This window comes from Neomonachus schauinslandi, chromosome 2, assembly GCF_002201575.2.
Source record: "Neomonachus schauinslandi chromosome 2, ASM220157v2, whole genome shotgun sequence".
Lineage (NCBI taxonomy): Eukaryota > Metazoa > Chordata > Mammalia > Carnivora > Phocidae > Neomonachus > Neomonachus schauinslandi.
The window spans coordinates 105795941-105815824 of NC_058404.1; the positions used below are offsets into that span (position 1 = coordinate 105795941).

The 19884-nt window shown below is 36.9% G+C and overlaps 1 protein-coding gene across 2 annotated transcripts in view; it reads right to left on the reverse strand.

Annotated features, from left to right (window-relative positions):
* The window catches only part of LOC110575484 (bifunctional heparan sulfate N-deacetylase/N-sulfotransferase 3), a 160376-nt gene that overhangs the window by 109445 nt on the left and 31047 nt on the right, over window positions 1-19884 (reverse strand). For both annotated transcript variants that reach the window (XM_021684466.1, XM_021684465.1), the window contains exons 2-3: window positions 9671-9758; window positions 1637-1791 (exon numbers count right to left, since the gene is read on the reverse strand). In XM_021684466.1, the coding sequence (XP_021540141.1) occupies window positions 1637-1791; window positions 9671-9758 (243 nt within the window). The remainder of the gene's footprint in view (window positions 1-1636; window positions 1792-9670; window positions 9759-19884) is intronic.

Below are 19884 nucleotides of genomic sequence, written 5' to 3' on the forward strand. Positions count from 1 at the left end.
CCATATTGATTGAATCCCTGGCAGTGAGTACTACCTCCTGTTCTTTCTTTTGGTGGTGAATTTCTCTAGCTCATCATTTTGTCCAGAAAAGAATATAAGAAAGAAAGAGAAAAAACAACAATAACAACAACAGATAAAAAACAAACCAGAAAAAAACAAAAACAAAACAAGAAAAAAACAAGAAACAAAACAAAGCAAAGAACTAGACTGGGTGTATTTTGGTCTGCTTGTTAAAAGAAATGAGATCCCAAAATAAGAAAGAAAGAAAATTTATATATATACAAAAATAAAATACAATGAAAGGAAACAAAAATAATATATATAACATATATAAAAATAAAAATTATAAAAGAATAAAAAATTAATTGAAAAAATAAGAGAATAACTGAAAAAATAATACTGAAAGACTAAAGAATAATAAAAAAAAACAACAACAATGAATGCTATATACTGTTTTCCCCAAGAGCTGAAGCTTTGCAGGCCTCTATGATCAGTAAGCTTGGTGTTAGCCAGTTGTTCCTGCTGGTCTTCTGGGGGAAGGGCCTTTTGCACAGATTCTCAGGTGCACTTGCCCTCTTGCACATGTGCCTCTCTTGCTAGAAGGCTGGGCTGTAAGCAGCTCCGGATTCCACTCTGGCGCTGTTTTGTTCCCTGAAGGCTTTCAGCACTGATGGGTGGGATGAATATGGCTGTCCCCTGCTCTCCAGCCTGGGAGCTGAAAATGCACGCCCCCCTGCTCTTCAGTGAGCCCTCAAAGAAAAGTAGTCAGTCACTCTGGTCTCCCTGGTTTCTGAACTCTCTGTTCACCCAGCCTGTGACCGAGCGTTTTTATCTCAGGCACATGACTGAATTTCAAAACTCCAAATTTTAAGGACTCCTGCAGTGCGGATCTGCACTGTTCCTCCCCGGGGAGAGAGAGGGTCTTGCCATGCTTCTGCCTGTTGCTGGACCACTGTCAGGAAAGCGGTCACACGACTGTGCAGCGGTTTGCAGTTTATGGCAACACTGAGCAGAGAGCTGGCACTTAGACTCACTGTTCTCAGCTGCTTCCCCACTCCGCTGCCTGGGAACTCTGCTGCACCCAGGCACCCCCGTTCTTCTTGTGACCCCAGGGATCCTGTCACAGGGATTCCACCCCACTTTACCACCTGAGCACCTTTAAGCCCAGGACATCCCTGTAGCAGACTTCTAAAATTTCAATTTTGTGTTCCGCTGCTTACAATACCTTGTGGTAGCCTCCTTAAGCAGGCTCCCTCCCCTCCGCCGTATCCTCAGATATATCACCCCAGATTCAAGTCTCTGCACCTCCTACCTTCCATAGAGTGGTCGCCTTTCTACTCGTAGAATTGCAGCATTTCTTTTCTCAGATCTCTGATTGATTTTGCAGGTGTTCAGAATGATTTGATAACGACCTAGCTGTATTCGAGGGACCAGGCAAGCTTAGGGTCCCCTACATCTCCACCATCCTAACTCCATCCCTGTGAATTTTTTTCGTAAATTAGACCCTCAAAGCACTAGGCATAGTATTGAGCATGCAATACAAATTCAGAAGTTACATCATGAAAGGCTGCAATACCAAGTTGTTCTAATGCCAGTGTACGCTAGCTCAATGTAATATTCAAAGTGAGTTACTTACTAAGGCAAATTTTTTGTTGAGAATCATCTGCTCCACCAAAGATGACTCATTATGGAAGAGGTGGGGTTGCATATGGCTCCACATATGAGGAAACCACCAAAACTCATCCACAGACCCCAGAAGATGGTCATCCCCTTCATCTTCCTCTTCAGTTCCTTCAGGGAAAAAAGATTGTTAATTCCAGTTACAATGATTATCTGCCCATCCATCCATCCATCCATCCATCCATCCATCCATCCATCCAGTTATGTACTCGCATATATGTATTTAGAAGACACCACTTGTACTTTCTTTGATCATAGAAGGCTTTGAACATGAAATGTAGCAAAGAAAAACCTATTACTCAGGGAAGAACCAGAGACTGTGACAAAACTCTTTTAAAAAAGTTTTTCAACATGAGACATGGGTATAAAATTACTGCAAAATGGAAATACACAAGCATTCCCAAGGACATTAGAACTCTTTCAGTGTCTTTGTATAATCTGTAGTTTAGAGAGAATGGGGAGATAAGTAGGAAATGGAATCAAGGGAATGTGAATAAAGAAATGAGTGGCAGATCTCCAGCAGCAGGTCATTCTGACATGGGTTGTGACACCACAGTCACAATAAAATAATTCCATAATTTATTTGGGTTCATCATTGGCTCTGAGAAGAAGCTACTCAGTATTTAGTGAAAACTAAGGCATAAACAAGGAGGAAAAAAGGAAATGTAAGAATTGTTATTTGGAAAATTAGAGAAAATTGAAGGGAAGAGAGGAGAAAGGATGAAAGAGGCTGGAAAGTGGTAAAGTCATAGTAAAACAAGACAAGCAGCTCCTTGGTGGTACTCATGTTTCTCATGCTTGTTCTTTCTCTCATGTTCCTGGAAGCAAATTTCCCGTCAAGAAACTCCTATTTCCTTGAGAGTCAGCCCTGTTGTCATTCTTCTTATTTTTCCTATTTGGGCATGTTTTATTTCCTCCATTTTTCCTGACCTGCAGTTTAGTTGAGTGTGGGAAATTCCTCAATTTTCTTAACTTGAGGGGGGATAGGACTCTCTCGGTTTCTTTACTAAAGCATGAAATGAGAGCAGTAGAGGGTGCCTCACTACTATCCTGGAATATCAGAAGATGATATTAATCATCACAAAGTTAGGCAACCACACTTAAATTTCAGCCACAACACTGAATCTAACAAGCTCCTAGAATATAGAATAGTAGGTTCTTCAAATGATGTTCCCTCTGTGTGGAGAAAATATTCTCTCATATTTCAAAAATTTCATTTTTCTGGGGACTCAGTCAGTTAAACATCTGCCTTCGGCTCGGGTCATGATCCCAGGGTCCTGGGATCGAGTCCCGCATTGGGCTCCTTGCTCGGTGGGGAGCCTGCTTCTCCCTCTGCCTGCCGCTCCCCCTGCTTGTGCTCTCTCTCTCTGAAAAATAAATAAATAAAATCTTGAAAAAAATTTCATTTTTCTGATATGACTGGTTTCAATAGTGCCCTACAGGCTACAGATGGAGGGCAGACTGCTCCTCTCGCCCAGGCAACTAAGCCCAGTGCCTGTCACTACTGCTCTTCTCTTCATTTTCCTGAGAGAAGGAAGGCAGAGCCCACTGGCAGGAAAGAATCAGATCCCTGTGGTTTACTGGGCAGTGAAAGTGACTTACCAAAGATAAAAGCATGGCATGAGGCAGCACAGGGAGAACAAGGATTAGTAAGGTAGAATGAGTGGAATCACATAATTCTTCAAAAGGACAGATTTTAATTTCACTTTTACATGGTTAAATACTCTGCTGATATGAAGAAACTTTTTCCTTTATATATAAAGGGCACCTTTAAATTGAATCTGTTTTAGTTCCCTAATATTTTCCTCTTCATCACACGTTCATGTTACCATAATATTGTGGAACAAGGAGAGCCTTTAGAATTAGAAGTTTTTAGTTTATTTGTAGCTCCCAACACATTTGAATTGTGTGATTGTGGGCAAGTCACATAACCCCTTTAATGTCTGTATTTATGTAGGTAAAAGACAGATAGCAATACCTATTTTATTCTTTTGGGGAAGGAAGTGGCACTATAATCCTGGCACATATTGGGTAATCTAAAATGCCTTTTTCCTTTCTTTTTATGTTTCCTACTCCTGTTCTCCTTGTGTCTTTTGTGGGTCTCCTTGAGTTTTATTTTTTTCCATGATAATACTGCATGACAGTGTGGTGGAAGGTCTCACCTGGGTGTTATGTGGCAGATGGGACACTGTGTTCAAGAACTGACCACACCATCATATTAACTGACTAGCCTGACTAGTGAGTCACCAGCAAAAGCATTCTTGGGGCTTCTGAGTGATTATTTTACAGTTCAGGGAAAACTTCTAGAGAGGAATACAAAGGAAGAGGACTATATGGATTCAGGATTTAGAATCTCTGATGACCCCAATCATTGCAGGGTCTTGGGTCCTGCTACCTTTTCGGTGATAAATATGGTGGCCATGGTGAAGAAGCATTTGTTACATTGACTGGTGATGCTTCCCTATATGGTTTTTTTGACATAAGGATGATGTAATCTAGTTTCCCCACAATTAAACTTCTCTACTTACACCCAAGAGACTCTCCTCTTTCTTAACATTTTGTATATCCTCAGGATACCATATTAGTTAAGATTACCATCAGTTACTTATTGCAGTTTTACTTTCCTTTGAAAACAGGCATAAGTCTCTTGGGGTTTCCCAGTAATCAGTGCATTCCCGACTTCCACTCCTCTGTATAAACTGAATGTGGGTAGAGATGACATTTCCTAGATTGTGAAAAGGCACCCCTCTACTGCTTTAAATCTCTATCCTCTGCCCCCTATAACTTCTATCTTTCCCTGCATCTTTCTTCTCATTTCTCTTTTGTTCATTTTTCTAGTTGGACTTCACCCAAAGTTTCTTTATCAGGACAGTGGAAAGGTAGCTTTGGAAGGATAGTGCAGGCATTTGTTTTCCTTTCCTGAATATCATGGTAAAATCTGCTATTAAAATATTCATATATTTGAATCACACAGGAATTAGACAAATGATATTCACCCTCTGATAGATTTATATAGATTCATAGTAGGCATAAATGTATGCCTTTTCCTTTTTCTTTATAACTCTTTCTGATCTGATTTCATTTGATCCTACTTTGGGGATGTTTTCCATCAGAATTAACTATATTGAGAACAAGTGTCTATTGCTTATTACTTTAAACATTATGATAAAAAGCAATTGAAACATAGCTGTGGTTGGATGCCCTGGGTACTTGCCACCCTTTTATCTCCTGACTTTGTCCACCTTTGTTAGAACTGAAGGAAGGGAGAACTAGAAGTCAAATTCCTCGATTTTAAGTTGTTACAAAACTACACTGAGATCTTATAAGGTTATTGCAAATTATTTTATTATGTATCTACTTAAATAACTTATGTCTCTTCAGTATTTTATCTTGTTTTTCCTACCATAATATTTTAAAACATCATTGATTGAGACACTACCTTTTGTCAAGCATTGTGTTAACTGTTTTATAAGCATCATCTCATTTAATTCTCACTAAAACCCTATGAGATAAGGACCACTGCTAACTCTATTCTTCAAATAAGGAAACTGATATTTGGAAAGGTGAAATAATTTGTCCCATGTCACTGACAAGGTTGGGACAGAACCTCATTTCTTACTGGGAATTTTTATTTTGAGTTGTGGGAGGTGCTCAAGTAAGGAAAGAGGAGGAATCTTTCAGAAACAACAAGGAAAGACAGCAACTGGCTAGAGTCATTGTTTAACATTCAGCATTGGACAAAAAGTTGAGTTGCCAGGAGTATTTTCTTATATTTCCATTATGTTTGGCAAAGAAAGCTTTTAATTATTCTTAGTATTTACAGTGCTTTTCTTTCACAACACAACATGGTCAAATTTTATTCTCCAACCTATAAATTCTAACCCAGATTAAACAACTCCAAATTCAGGGCCCTTAACTATCATTAACTGACCAAATTCAGAATTTAGAAATAAGATCATCATTTACTAATTCAATATAACATTGCTCTTCACACTGTTAATTAATTCTGTGATTTAGTTAGAATTTACCAATACTGTTGGTTCTCCATGATTTGGGGAAATATACAAACCTAAAGAACCTATAGATAAGGGGAAGGAACCCTTTGCCATTCAGCTTCCTTTATCAAGGATTGCCAATTAAGCAATAAAAATCTAGTTTATCTAACGCATAAAACTTGGGCTCTGCCTGACCTAAAGTTAAGACTATTTTTGACACTTAACTAGCTATATGACCTTGGGCTCCTCTAAGTTTCTACATTCTTTTTTTTTTTTAAGATTTTATTTATTAATTTGACAGAGAGGTAGAGAGAGAGTACAAGCAGGGGGAGCGGCAGGCAGAGGGAGAGGGAGAAGCAGGCTCAATAAACAGGGAGCCCGATGTGGGGCTTGACCCCAGGACCCTGGGATCATGACCTGAGCCAAAGGCAGACGCTTAATGACTGAGCCACCCAGGCACCCCAGTTTCTACATTCTTATCTAGAAAACAAGGTGACATATTCTTTAACTCCTAGGCTTCATTGAAAAGGTGCATGAAAAGTGCTTAGCTAAGTACCTACGATAAGGCGTTGCTCACTGAAAGGGAACTATGATTTTATTTCCTTCATCTCTTTATGTTTCAAAATGCACAAACCCTTCAAAAACTAAAATATATCAAACAAGATGGAACCCTCTCTGGAAAGAAAGTCTTACTATTATGATAGTGCTATTTTTCTCCTTCCCTTCAAGATTGAATAAAATAGAATTTTTAATAGGAAAAGGAATTACTCATTTAGAAAGGAAGACAATGCAATTCAATTAAACTTTACAATTTCTCATTCTGAAAGATTCAGAGTATTAAATTTTACATCTGTTCCCACTAAAAAATGATTGTATTAGTTTTAGATAACCCTAGCTAAGTTTTTATAGACGCTTTCGTATCATGCGCAGATAAGAGCCCTTCAAGCCTTGGCTTTGTTCTGTGTTCTACTTTCCTTGGCTTAGGTATTGGACATTCTTACTGTTAGCTGTGGGAAGTGCCCAATTAAGGAAAGAGGACAAATCTTTCAGAAACAAAAAGGAAGGAGAGCAATTGGCTAGAGTCATTCTTTAGCATTTAGCATTGGGCAAAAAATAAGTTGCCACAAGTGTTTTTTCCTATTTCTATTATGTCTGGGAAAGAAAGTTTCTAATTATTCTTTTTTTTTTTTTTTTAAAGATTTTATTTACTTATTTGACAGAGAGAGACACAGCGAGAGAGGGAACACAAGCAGGGGGAGAGGGAGAGGGAGAAGCAGGCTTCCTGTGGAGCAGGGAGCCCGATGCGGGGCTTGATCCCAGGACCCTGGGATCATGACCTGAGCTGAAGGCAGCTGCCTAATGACTGAGCCAGCCGGGCGCCCCTCTAATTATTCTTCATATTTAGAGTGATTTTCTTTCACAATGCAACATGGTCAAATTTTATTCTCTGACCTTGTTTCATAAAATACTAATAGTTAAAATAAAAGTGATTTTATATTCACTCAGTCATTTGTTCATTAATTCATTTTCAATAGCCACTGTCCTAGTTGCTGGTGTTGCAATAGTGAAGCCTTCATGGAGTGTTTGTTTTAGTAAGGGAAGAGAGCCAACAGATAAATAATTTAAAGACAAAGTGCATTCAACACCCATTCATGACAAAACTCTTAGCCATTTAGGAATAGAAGGAAGCTTCCTTAAGCTAATAAAGAGGGTCTGGGGCACCTGGATGGCTTAGATGGGGAGTCTGCTCTCCCTCTCACTCTGCCCCGCCCCCCCCGCCCATGTGTGCTCTCACTCTCAAATGAATAAATAAAATCTTAAAAAAAAAGTGTCTACAAAGTAGTCTATTGAAAGAATTCCCCTTGAGAATAGGAAAAAATCTACTGAAAGATTTCCACTGAGGTCCAGAATAAGACACGAGTGTCACCATGAGCACTTTAATTTTGTACTGGAGATCTAAGCTAGTGTAATAGGGAAGGAAAAAAAATCGTAAGGCTCAGAAAGGAGGAAGGACAATTTTTAATATCCAAAAATTACATGATGTGTTGGTAGGAAATCCAAAAATAGTCTACAAACTATAGAAATAATAAGTGAACATAGCAAGATTGCTAGATACAAGATCAGTACACAAAATCAATTGTGTTTTTACATACCACCAACAAAGAAATGGAAAATGAAATAAAAATAAGACACTATCTGCTATTGCATCAAAAAACTCCACCAAAGAATAAATCTGAAACCAGTAAAGTTTTATCAAGTGTAATTAAAGATGACCTAAATGTGCTCAAGGACTGGACGACTCAATATTTAGGATGGCATCTCTCCCTCAAATGAATAGATTTAAGGCAATCTTAATTGAAATACTAGCATGTTTCTTTGTGGATACTGGTAAGCTGAAATTTATATGAAAATGCAAAGGGCCAAGAATTTCCAAGGCAATCTTGAAGAAGATGAGCAAAATTGGAGAACTTACACTAGCAGATATTCAGAGTCGACATATGGTTATATATGTCAACGATGATACTAAGGTGTGGTGGGAAAAGGAAGGTCATTTCAGTACTTGGTGCCAATTAGATATCTTTATGGAAAAAAGAAGATACCTTTACCTGTATCTCACACATACACAAACATCAATTCCAGATGGATTTCAGATTTATAAGTTTTAAGAATGTAGGAACATATTTTTTATGATCTTATAGTATTCAAAGATGTCTTTAAAAAGACACAAAAAGGTGACCACTAAAGGAACAAAAAGTTGAACTGGACTACATGAAGTATTTTTGGTCATCAAAAAACACCATTAGGAGTATGAAAGACAACCCACACAATAGGAGAAAGTATTTGCAACATGACAAAAGGCTCATTAAGAATATATAAAGAAAAAAAAAGAATATATAAAGAGTTTCTACAAATCAATAAGTAAAAGCATACAACCCTATAGGAAAAAAAAGTCTCAGTTCACAAAGAAGATATCCAAATAGCCAATAAATACATGAAATAAGCTCAATTTCACTGCTCATAAGAGAAATGTACATTAAAATCATAACATATCTCTACATGCTCACCAGAAAGGCTAAAATTAAAAAGACAAATAATATCAAATGTTAGTGAGAATGTGGAATAACAGGAAAACTCATATAATGTTGGGAATGTAAATCGATAAAACCATTTTTGAAAGACTGGCATTTTCCTACTAAAGTTGGCCATAAGTGTGCTATATAACTAAAAATTCTACTTCTAGTTGACAGTCAACAGAAAAGAATAGTTATGTCCTCTGAAGGACAGGTACAAAAATGTTCTTAACATGATTATCCAAAAAAAGCTAAAGACTAGGAAAAAACCCAACCATCTACATTGGAAAGGAATGGAATAAAGAAATTTTGGTATATTCAAACAATGGAATGCTATAAAGTAATGAAAATGAAAGAATTACAACTATATATAATATATATAACTATATATACAACTATATGTAACTATAATATCTGTAAAAACAGAATAATATTTAACAAAACATGTGGCTATAGAAGAGTCCATACTGTATGATTCCTTTTATACACATCTCAAAGCCATGCAAACTAGTTGTGATATTAGAAGTCAGGATAGTCAATTTTTTTGAGGGAGGCTAGTGACTATGAGGAAGCACAAGGTGGGTTGTGGGGGGGATTTGGTACCCTTCTTTCTCTTGATCTGCATGCTGGCTTGTGAAAATTCACTGAGCACTACACTTATTACTTATGTACTTTTATCTATGTAAATTATAGTTCAGTAGAAAAGGAAGGCCATTAGGCTATTATAACATGGTGAGTAAACTTTCAAACCATCAACATTTTGTAAAGGTTAAAAAATGATAATTAAGTGGAATTGAGTAATATGAAGAAAATAAAAATGGAGAGAGACATGGAATGTGGGAAGTTATGAAGAGAAGGGGTCACAATTTTTAAGTAGAGTAGTCAGAGAGGCCTTATGAGAATAATTAACCTCCTTTTTCTTACCTGTATGGTAAAATTTTCCTGAAAATCCCAGGTTGAACGTAAAATTTGTGATTTGTGCACGCAAAAGGTTCTGAGTGTCAAGCAGGGCCTGAAATACACAGTTAAAAAAAAACACATTATCAGGTTAGAGAATGGCATTGAGAAGTTTTAAAAGATATCTTCCTTTTGCATTCAAGGGGTAAAACTAGTCCTTTATTACATGAGAGAATTAAATGATGGAAAGTAGTGTCTTTATCACTTCACAACTAGAGAGATGCTTTCAAGATTACGTAAACATATACATATATTTATCCTTTAGCTTGCAATAAATCAGCAAAAAGTGTCAGCTAGAAAAAGGAAGTTACATGAAAAGTTTATTCTGCATATATTAAAGGAATTATTATCTAGTACATAAAATATATCTCCTTTCACTTCTCAGGGACATAGATCACCAACTGTCAGAAGAAGGACACTCTTTAAGTGAAACTATGCACGAACGTATGTTGAAAGAATCATTATTATTTCTCAGATAAGTCTTTGGTCTTCAAAATCCAAGACTTCAATCTTTGAGTCTTAGATTCCCACAAGATAGTGACTGTTCTTCTAAAGAGAATATCACGATAAAGTACATCTCTAATTTGGCCTTTCATTAAAAAACAAACAAACAAAACCCCCTACTTCTGACAGTAAAACTCTTTTAAAACAGGGTTTTAAATGTTACATCTTATAAAGTATTTACCATGCTATGAATTTTTAATGGACTTCTTTTATTCCTTCTCCTTCTTTTCTTTCTCATTTAAATTCCTAGTCTTCTATTCCTTCTCTCCCTGCCATCCTCCCTACACAGACTATGGTAGTTTAGTACCCACTTCAACTAGGCAGAAAGTAACACTAAATGTTAGATTTGTAAAGGATCTTAGTTAACACTTCGTTTACATACAGGGAAACTGAGGAGAGATGACTTGCTCATTTTCACAGATAAAATTAGTGGTGAATCGTAGATTAAGGATATAGATTCCTTGATTCCATATGAGGTACTCTTTCCCCCTCTTTCCATAGTATAGATGGGCCCACAATCAAATCTTTTTTTTAGTAGCAAAGCTGACACCCAGAAGCCTTGCCCCATAATGTTCAAGATTTCAATCTTTTTTGGGGATATAAATAGACATACCTTTTATTCAGAGATTACCCCATGATTGTATGCCTTATCTGTGCATATAAGTGATTCTCCTTATTGTGTAAAAACAGGAAGAGGACTTCTGAATCTCAAATTTAAATTCATCTGACCAATGACAAGTTTTTGAAAATTAGGTATCTAAATTTTTTTCTATCACTACTCTGTTTACTTGAACAACTTCCTTTGATGGCACAACTGAACTGGGAAATATGTGGGTTCTGACGGCACTCAAAGATGGAAGACAGGTCTGTTTGTGGATTTCCATGCCTAAGTATCAAAAGGGTTAATGATGGCAATGTCATTGGATGGCAGTTGTCATTAGATTCTGTCATCACAAGGCCTTGGCATGGGTTGGGCAGGGGAAGGAGAATTTGGTCAGCTCAGCAGTGACAAATAGTGGGACCCAGAATCCTGTTGTGTGAAGGGGTGGGGAGTGGTGCCGCCTGGATGTAAGGTGTGAGCCTTTCTCTTTCTGTCCTTATGGAAGGAACATAGGGTATGGAATAGGAAGGTATGGATTGAAGTGCCAGCTCTGGGACTTATAGCGAAGGTATTTAAGACTTGGGAGTCAGATGGCCTCAGCTGGAATTCTAGATCTGCCCCTATTCAGTATTGGGCATGTTATTAAAATTTTCAAACCTCAGATGCATCACATGTAAAGTAGGATAATAATAATTATCTCAGAGCACTGTTGTGAGGGTGACATACTTTTATGTTCTTAGCACCGTGACTGGCACATAATAGCTGCTCAGCATTTATTAGTTGCTGCTCTATTATTGCTTCGGCCACTATCACTACTACTAACATGGTTGTTATTGTCAGTGATGTTAGACAATTCATATTCTCTGAAATTTTCCCTTCATTTGTTAGAGTGGAGACAATTATCTAACTCCTAGAGTTGTGATGAGGATTATAAAAGAGGTAATATATGCAGGAGGGCTTAATAAGCATTTTTTAAAAAGTGGCATAAAATATTAGGTGTTGATATAATTATCAGCAATTATAATATACATATGTATATATATTTTAAAAGATTTATTTACTTGAGAGAGAGAGAGAGCATGAGCTGGGGGAGAGGGGGAGAGAGAGAGAGTGCGAGTACGCTCGTGCACATTGGAGGGGAGGAGCAGAGGCAGAGACTCTCAAGCAGACTCCCCACTGAGTGCAGAGCCAGAAGCTGGGCTGATCGCATGACCCTGAGACCATGACCTGAGCCAAAATCAAGAGTCAGACGCTTAACTGACTGAGCCACCCAGGCGCCCCTGTATATATATATAATATATATATACATATATATTATATATTACAATTATATCATCTGTCTCATTTACTTAAAGTTGTTTTTTTCATTTTATTGACCTTCAGTCTCCTCCAGCCTTTCTCCCTCCTTCTTCTTTTTCACTTCTCCCCTGTTGAACATTCTAGCTGGCTCTTCCTTCCCTTTTGATCTTACCTTCTTCTTTATCCATCTTACTTACTTCATTTATTCATTCTACTCACTTTGTTCAATGGTTAAAATATGGATTTGAAATCCATTTTAAAATAATTTCTTGTGTGTTCAGTGCTTTAAAGTGGGAAGTTTTTCTTTTTGTCTCTTTGAAAATAAAATCCCCAACTAAACTTGAACTTGAACTTTGCTTTGTGACTCTTGATTGCCTTTTAAAACTTAAAATACTTGATAAGAAAAAAAACAAACAAACAAGCCTATCCTGTTCTGAGGCCTTAGAAGCTAAATAATGTACCTGTGAACTAACCTCTAAATCAACTAGAATACATTGATTCAAATTATTGAACAAGACCTGATTATGCAGGTTTGAGTTGGCATTTTACACATTTATTTGACATTCTAGAAACAAACACTGAAGCACATAAAAGATATACTGAAACAGATGGTAGATACTAACATTATGCCTATATATGGTGAAGAGGGAAATTTACTTCTAGATGATATTTTATATACTTAAGATAAACAGTAATATTTTTTATCTTTTATATATTTTTTATGAACCAGATTTTGGGGTTATCTATGAGAACAATGTTATATATTCATCCATTACTTCCATCTTTTCAAAATATGCTTTTGTGCTAGAAGCTAGAGCACCCAGCAGTATTCCTAGATGATACCCTTTTCATGAAACTCTTCATTGCTAGAATGATTTTATTTAACATTAGTCTATTTAAAACTGAGATAGTCTATTATTACTATGAATAAAATATTACAAAACTGTTATAAATGATACTTTGCTTTATTCTTTATGTGCAGCATGCCAAAAGTGGTGTGATAATATCTAAAAATTTAATCATAATAAGCCAAATCAATGTTCTAATACCAAATTCAGAAAACCACATGCATTTTGGGTAAGCAAACCCTCTATGATGTGCAGAGTACCTTGATCATGGAGAAGGTAAAGAATCACAACCACCTGCAGAGGTACCATTTAGTGGTCTCCTCCAGGCCAAGAACCCTAAGAACATAGATTTCTACTGTCAGGCATGGTCTGATTATTGAAAAATGGTACTTTTATTTTTAACTATTCCAAAACTTTTTATATATATAGCAAGCTAATTTATAATTCCATGTATCAGTAATTATTTTTAAAATAACATGTTAATTTTTCTAATTAAAAACTCAAAATCACTAATAAATCCACCTCTCAGGATAAGTTAATAATTATGATGGAATTCTTCCCACTTTTACCAATAACTACCCAATTATATGTAGATCTATATAGGTATAGGTAAGTGAAATTAGAGCCATAAAGCAAAAATTAGAACTGTACCAATTAGTGCTAAAAATACAGTTTCAAATTTTGCCTTGTCATCCATCTATCATCTATCTATCTATCTATCTATCTGTCTGTCTATCTATCTATCTTTTAAAGATTTTATTTGTTTATTTGAGAAAGAGAGAGAGAGAGACAAGCAGGGACAGCAACAGAGGGAGAGGGAGATGCAGACTCCCCGCCGAGCAGGGAGCCTGATGCAGGGCTTGATCCCAGAACCCCGAGATCATGACCTGAGCTGAAGGCAGCTGCTTAACCAACTGAGCCACCCAGGCACCCCACCTTTGTCATTTAATAGTATATTAGGAAGCTTTCTTCTGTCACATTAACCTTCCAAAACCAAATTTGTTAACGAGTGCAGAATACTGCATCAAATTGGTGCCCTATAATTTATTTAACCATTTCATCTTACTCTTGTACATTTGGTTGTTTACATTTTTTGCAGAATATAAATACTGCTCTCTGTATCAATACATATTTATGTAACAATGAGGTAGCCATTTCTGCAGGAGATAGGAGGGTAAGAATAATTTTGCTTATTCTTTGGCAAACAAAACAATTTTTCAGCGAATTTGAAAATGCTATGAAAGTATTAAAAGAGAATATAACATCCAGTTAAAAATATAAGAAATTAAACTATGAATATAGTTTAACATGAAAATTTGACTATTTCCAAAATGATTTTTTCAAATCTTGAATATGTATATGCTATCGTACTAACTTAGTTTTTTGAGGGTTCATTCTATAAAGCTAAAAGCACTTGCAGGCATTAAAAAATCCAGTTGAAGGCCAAGAAGATCTAATTTAAAGAAACTGAGCTCTGAGAACTGAGCAAAATGGGAGCTTTTATATATCTTTGGACTTTCTCCAACTTTCATTAACAGAGTGAATATATCAATTAAAGTAAATCGAAGACAAAATTTAAAAATAACTGCAGAAAAAATGGAGATTCACATTAGTATTCATTACATGTGTGACATTCTTTGAGGGAACGTTTACTAATTTTGTGTTTCTTATCTGTGTTTCCCAGATGATATTTTGACCTGTTTTATCTTTTATAAGGTAACTAAAGGAGTTGGTGAGCCAAATGAAAGCTGGGGAAGAAATTTTAGTGCTGGGTGTGGTTTTCTAGCAATAGGCAAAAATAGTGTTTTAGCACAGAATTTTTAGAGTCAATATTTTCTTAATCAGCTGAATACTAGTTATAAATATACATAATGTATCTGTATCTCCTAAAGTAAATGAAAACAATTGGGCAGCTAATTTCAGGATCTTGTGTCTGTCTCCACACAAATGTGCACACTCTGGCATCACAGGCATTTAATGTAAAAGATCATTATTCTCACTTCGGACACAGGAGACATGATTTACATAGTTTAAGTGACTTCCCCCTAGTCACAAAGCTAGTTAAGTGCTGAGGAAGTGATTCAAGCAAGGATTTTGGATTTCAAAGCTCACTGGTTCTGTTGTCCACAGAAACACAAGAATACTAACGTTGAACACTGATACCACTGGCATAACAAGCCGTTGGTGACAAAATCCACTAGAAGGGGGTAAGAGGTGGCTTTTCGTATCACTTTCACTAATTGGTTGTCACTCCTAGTTTCCAAAACCCAAAGGTATGAGGGGGACGGGAAGACCAGGTTGGTCAGTGAATAGCCAGCCCTACCAGGAATGTTTACCCCCTGGTGTCCATAGTAAAGAGCAGTCCCTCTGTCCGCCTGGTGTGGAGCTGGACTGCAGGGTGCGGAAGGGCTGAAGGTGCCATAGGGCTGGCACCTTGGTCTCCTCCTCACAGGTGCAGAACTAGGAAGGATCTGTATAGAAGACCTGTTCCCAGACCAGGAAGACACGAAAACTTGCTGAAAACAGTTAACTGGGCATAATATTAGAGTGAAGGCATCTTGCATAATTTGAAGGAAGACAGCTTTAGAGGAAAACAATGGCCAGGGCCAACTCTACTATTTGACCTGCCTACCCAATGACACTGGGGTGGGAAATAAGAAGGAAATGCAGGCAATTGGGTCAGCCAGTGGAATACATCAGATTTGGCTACTTTTTGTAACAGTATTTAAACTCTCTTGACAAGAAACCTGTAGATCTAGAGCTGTACTACCTGACAATAACATTCCTAATGGTAAAACAATCACTCAGTTTTTAGTTGTCTAAATTTAAAGTCTACACACCAAAAGGAGGAAACTACGTTCATCCTGGTACTTAAAATATAAATACCAAAGGTTGGAGTGTGTTTTCCATGATTTACATGAGCCCTATCACATTTGGGAAAATGGATAGGAAACGTTCACCTGGGAATTTGCTAATTATAGTGAGGTGTTTCAGAGATTATCTTGCTTATTGTTGACATTACCTTAAGCCATGGCCACCATATACTGAACGCTCAGGCCTTGAGTGGCCTCACTAACATGGCATGATGAATGCAGATGTGGAATCAGGGTGACTTAGGAGTCTGACTCTGCCATCTGACTACTGCCTAAGCCTGGTCAAGTTATTGATCCTCTCCAAATCCGTTTCCTCCTCTGCGAAATAATGATAACAATATACTGCTTGTGGATTTGGTATAAAGACCAAATGAGAAAATGGATATATGGCCCCAAAACCTTTCCTAGCACATAGAAGTGGAGTTTTAGCTCTATGAATGGAATCATTTGTCCCTTTCTCAGAACCTTAGAAACTCCTTATCATCCTATCACAAAATTCTATCTTCTATTTTTCCCTGTGACCCATCTAGAGTAAAATCAGGCATATGCCTAAAATTTCAAATGGTATTTTCAAATTGGGACTTAGTACTTTTCAGGGTTGTCTAATCGGCACTGAGGATTTTAAGAAAAAGAGGAAGATGGTGTAAGCAGCTGTCTCATAGTAACTTTTACAGGGCTTTATATTCCTTTCTAAGTGACCTTAGTGAATTCTTCATTCTCCAGCTCAGTGTTCACATATTTTATTGTTTGTATTGTGGTAACAGAGTAAGGACAAAGGTTTGTGTGAAAGCAATGAGAAAATAGTTATATAGTAATCTTAAATTATTTCTGTTACATATTTAAACTGGTCCAGAGCATACATTATACATGACCTCTAAATTATACAGATGAGAGATGGTTTTGCTAGAACATTTGTTGACATGAAATTGGCAAATAATGATACGTGAGTGGGAAAATAAGGAACAATTAAGTAAGTCCTATTGTAAGTATTCACTTGAAATTGTTATGCATACTCTGTTTAGCTTATGGTTGATATACTTAAATAGTCAAAATATTAATGTACTTTTTAAAAAAAGAAACATATGGGGCACCTGGGTGGCTAAGTCGGTTAAGCAGCTGCCTTCGGCTCAGGTCATGATCCGAGGGTCCTGGGATTGAGCCCCGCATCGGGCTCCCTCCTCAGCAGCGAGCCTGCTTCTCCCTTTCCCTCTGCCTGCTGCTCTCCCTACTTGTGCTCTCTACCTCTCTGTCAAATAAATAAATTAAAAATATCTTAAAAAAAAAAACCCATAAAAGTAGTTCACAGTTTCTCACAATATAGTATCTTTAGGAAACTATAAGTTATATCTCACTCATTCAATTATACAGAAAAAAGTTTTATGTGTTGTAATAAACATAATTTTAACACCTTAATAATTTAAAATACTTGCTTTTAGCAGCAAAGCAGAGAAGGAAGCAGAGGTGTAGGATTCCATAAAGGGGACTGGGGCATCTCAACCCACATACTATTATTTCAGAGTAAATTAGATTTCCCCTAATGGCTGCAGAGGTATGTTGGAAACCCCTTAAGTAGCATATCTGTTTTTCTTTTTTTTAAATTAAGTTTTTAAATTTTAATTCCAGTATAGTTAATTTATAGTGTTATATTAGTTTCAGGTGTACAATATAGTGATTCAGCACTTCCACACATCACCTGGGGCTAATTATGACAAGTGCACTCTTTAATCCCTATCACCTATTTAATCCATCCCTCACCAACCTCCCCTCCAGTAACCATCAGTTTGTTCTTTAAGGTTAAAAGTCTATTTCTTGGTTTGCCTCTCTCTCTTTTCTTTCCCTTTGTTCATCTCTTTGTTTCTTAAATTCCCCATATGAGTGAAATCATATGGTATTTGTCTTTCTCTGACCAACTTATTTCACTTAGCATAATACTCTCTAGCTCCATCCATGTCATTACAAATGGCAAGATTTCATTCTTTTTTATGGCTGAGTAATATTCCAGTGTGTGTGTGTGTGTGTGTGCGCGTGTGTGCGTGTGTGTGTGTGTATACACACACAGACATATATATACACATACATATACCACATCTTTATCCAGTCATCAGTCGATGGACACGGGCTGCTTTCATAATTTGGCTATTGTAAATATTGCTGCTATAAACATAGCAGCATCCATGTATCCATCCCTTTGAACTAGTGTTTTTGTGATTTTGGGGTAAATACCCAGTAGTGCAATTGATGGATGGAAGGGTAGTTTAACTTTTAACTTTTTAAGGACCCTCCATACTGTTTTCCACAGTGGCTCCACCAGCTTGCATTTCCACTCATAGTACAAGAAGGTTCCTCTTTCTCCACATCCTCACCAACACCTGTTGTTTCTTTTGTTTTTGATTTTAGCCATTCTGACAAGTGTGAGGTAGTATCATTGTAGTTTTGATTTGCATTTCCCTGATGCTGAGTGATGTTGAGCATCTTTTCATGTGTCTCTTGGCCATCTGGATGTCTTTTTTGGAGAAATGTCTGTCCATATCTTCTGCCTATTTTTGATTGGATTGTTTTTTTGGGTATTGGGTTGTATCAGTTCTTTGCATCTATTTTCATCAGGGATGTTGGCCTGTAGTTATTTGTATCTGTGGTATACGTTGTAATTTCTCTTCTCTAATTTATGATTTTATTTATTTGGGTCCTTTCTCTGTTCTTCTTGATAAGTCTGGGTAGAGGTTTATCTCTTTTATTAATTTTTTCAAAGAACCAGCTCCTGGTTTCATTGATCTGTTCTGTTGTGTGTTTTTTTTTAATTTCTATGTAATTTATTTCTGCTCTAATCTTTACTATTTCCTTCCTCCTGCTGGCTTTAGGCTTTGTTTGTTGTTCTTTTTCTATCTCCTTTTGGTGTATGGTTAGGTTGGTTGTTTGAGATTTTTCTTGCTTCTTGAGGTAGGTCTGTATTGCTATATATTTCCCTCTTATGACTACTTTTGTTGTACCGCAAAGGCTTTGGACTGCTGTTTTCATTTTCATTTGTTTCCATGTACTTTTTGATTTCTTTGATTTCTTGGTTGACCTATTCATTGATTAGTAGCTCTTGCTTCAGTGAGGGATAAATGGGGCTCAGACAGACCTCTGGGTGCTTCAGGTAATAAGGGCAAGTTTGGGTCAATGAAGAACCTCTCAGTGTGGTTTTAGATCAGATTATGGATCCTTTTTGGAATGGACTGAAATGCTTTATGACTTTTTTTTTTTTTTTTTATGAAAGCTCTAGTAAAGACACAGGTGTATACTTTGCCTCGCAACTTTAGTCTGCTGGAACCTAACTGGAAATGCAGAAATAAGAAAAATGCCTATGAAATCAGAAAAGCTACCCAGAAGCAAGTATTAAAATTATGAACATTCTTTAAGAAAGGGTTTCATGCTCTCATTTGGAATCACTTTTTTTTTTTTTAAGATTATTTATTTATTTATTTATTTGACAGAGAGAGAGACAGCGAGAGAGGGAACACAAGCAGGGGGAGTGGGAGAGGGAAAAGCAGGCTCCTGGCTGAGCAGGGAGCCCGATGCGGGGCTCAATCGCAGGATCCTGGGATCATGACTTGAGCCGAAGGCAGACACTTAATGACTGAGCCACCCAGGCGCCCCGGGAATCACTTTATTTTACATATAGGTCTACAAGCTTTGTGACCTGGTTTCCAAAAATATAGCAGGTTAGATAAGTTAGCCTTCAGAAACTGACCACAAGAAAAGATGCTGAAGAAATTAATGGAAGAATTAGGCGGAAAAAGTGTAAATCAACACAAAAACTAAGTATATAAACATATTAGGGAGGAAGCAAATGGCTGAATGCACCTCCATAGGCTGTGAAGCTTCACTGCACAATAATCCAATCACTGATGTTCAGTAAAAATGAATATGATAAAGTTGAAAAGTAAAAGTTGTGCCGTTGAGTTAATTAACTCATTAATTAAGTATACATTCATTGAGTACCTACTATGTGTCAGGCCCTTTGTTAGTTGCTAGGATAATCAAATCACACCCATCACTCAGTGACAAGATGTTTCA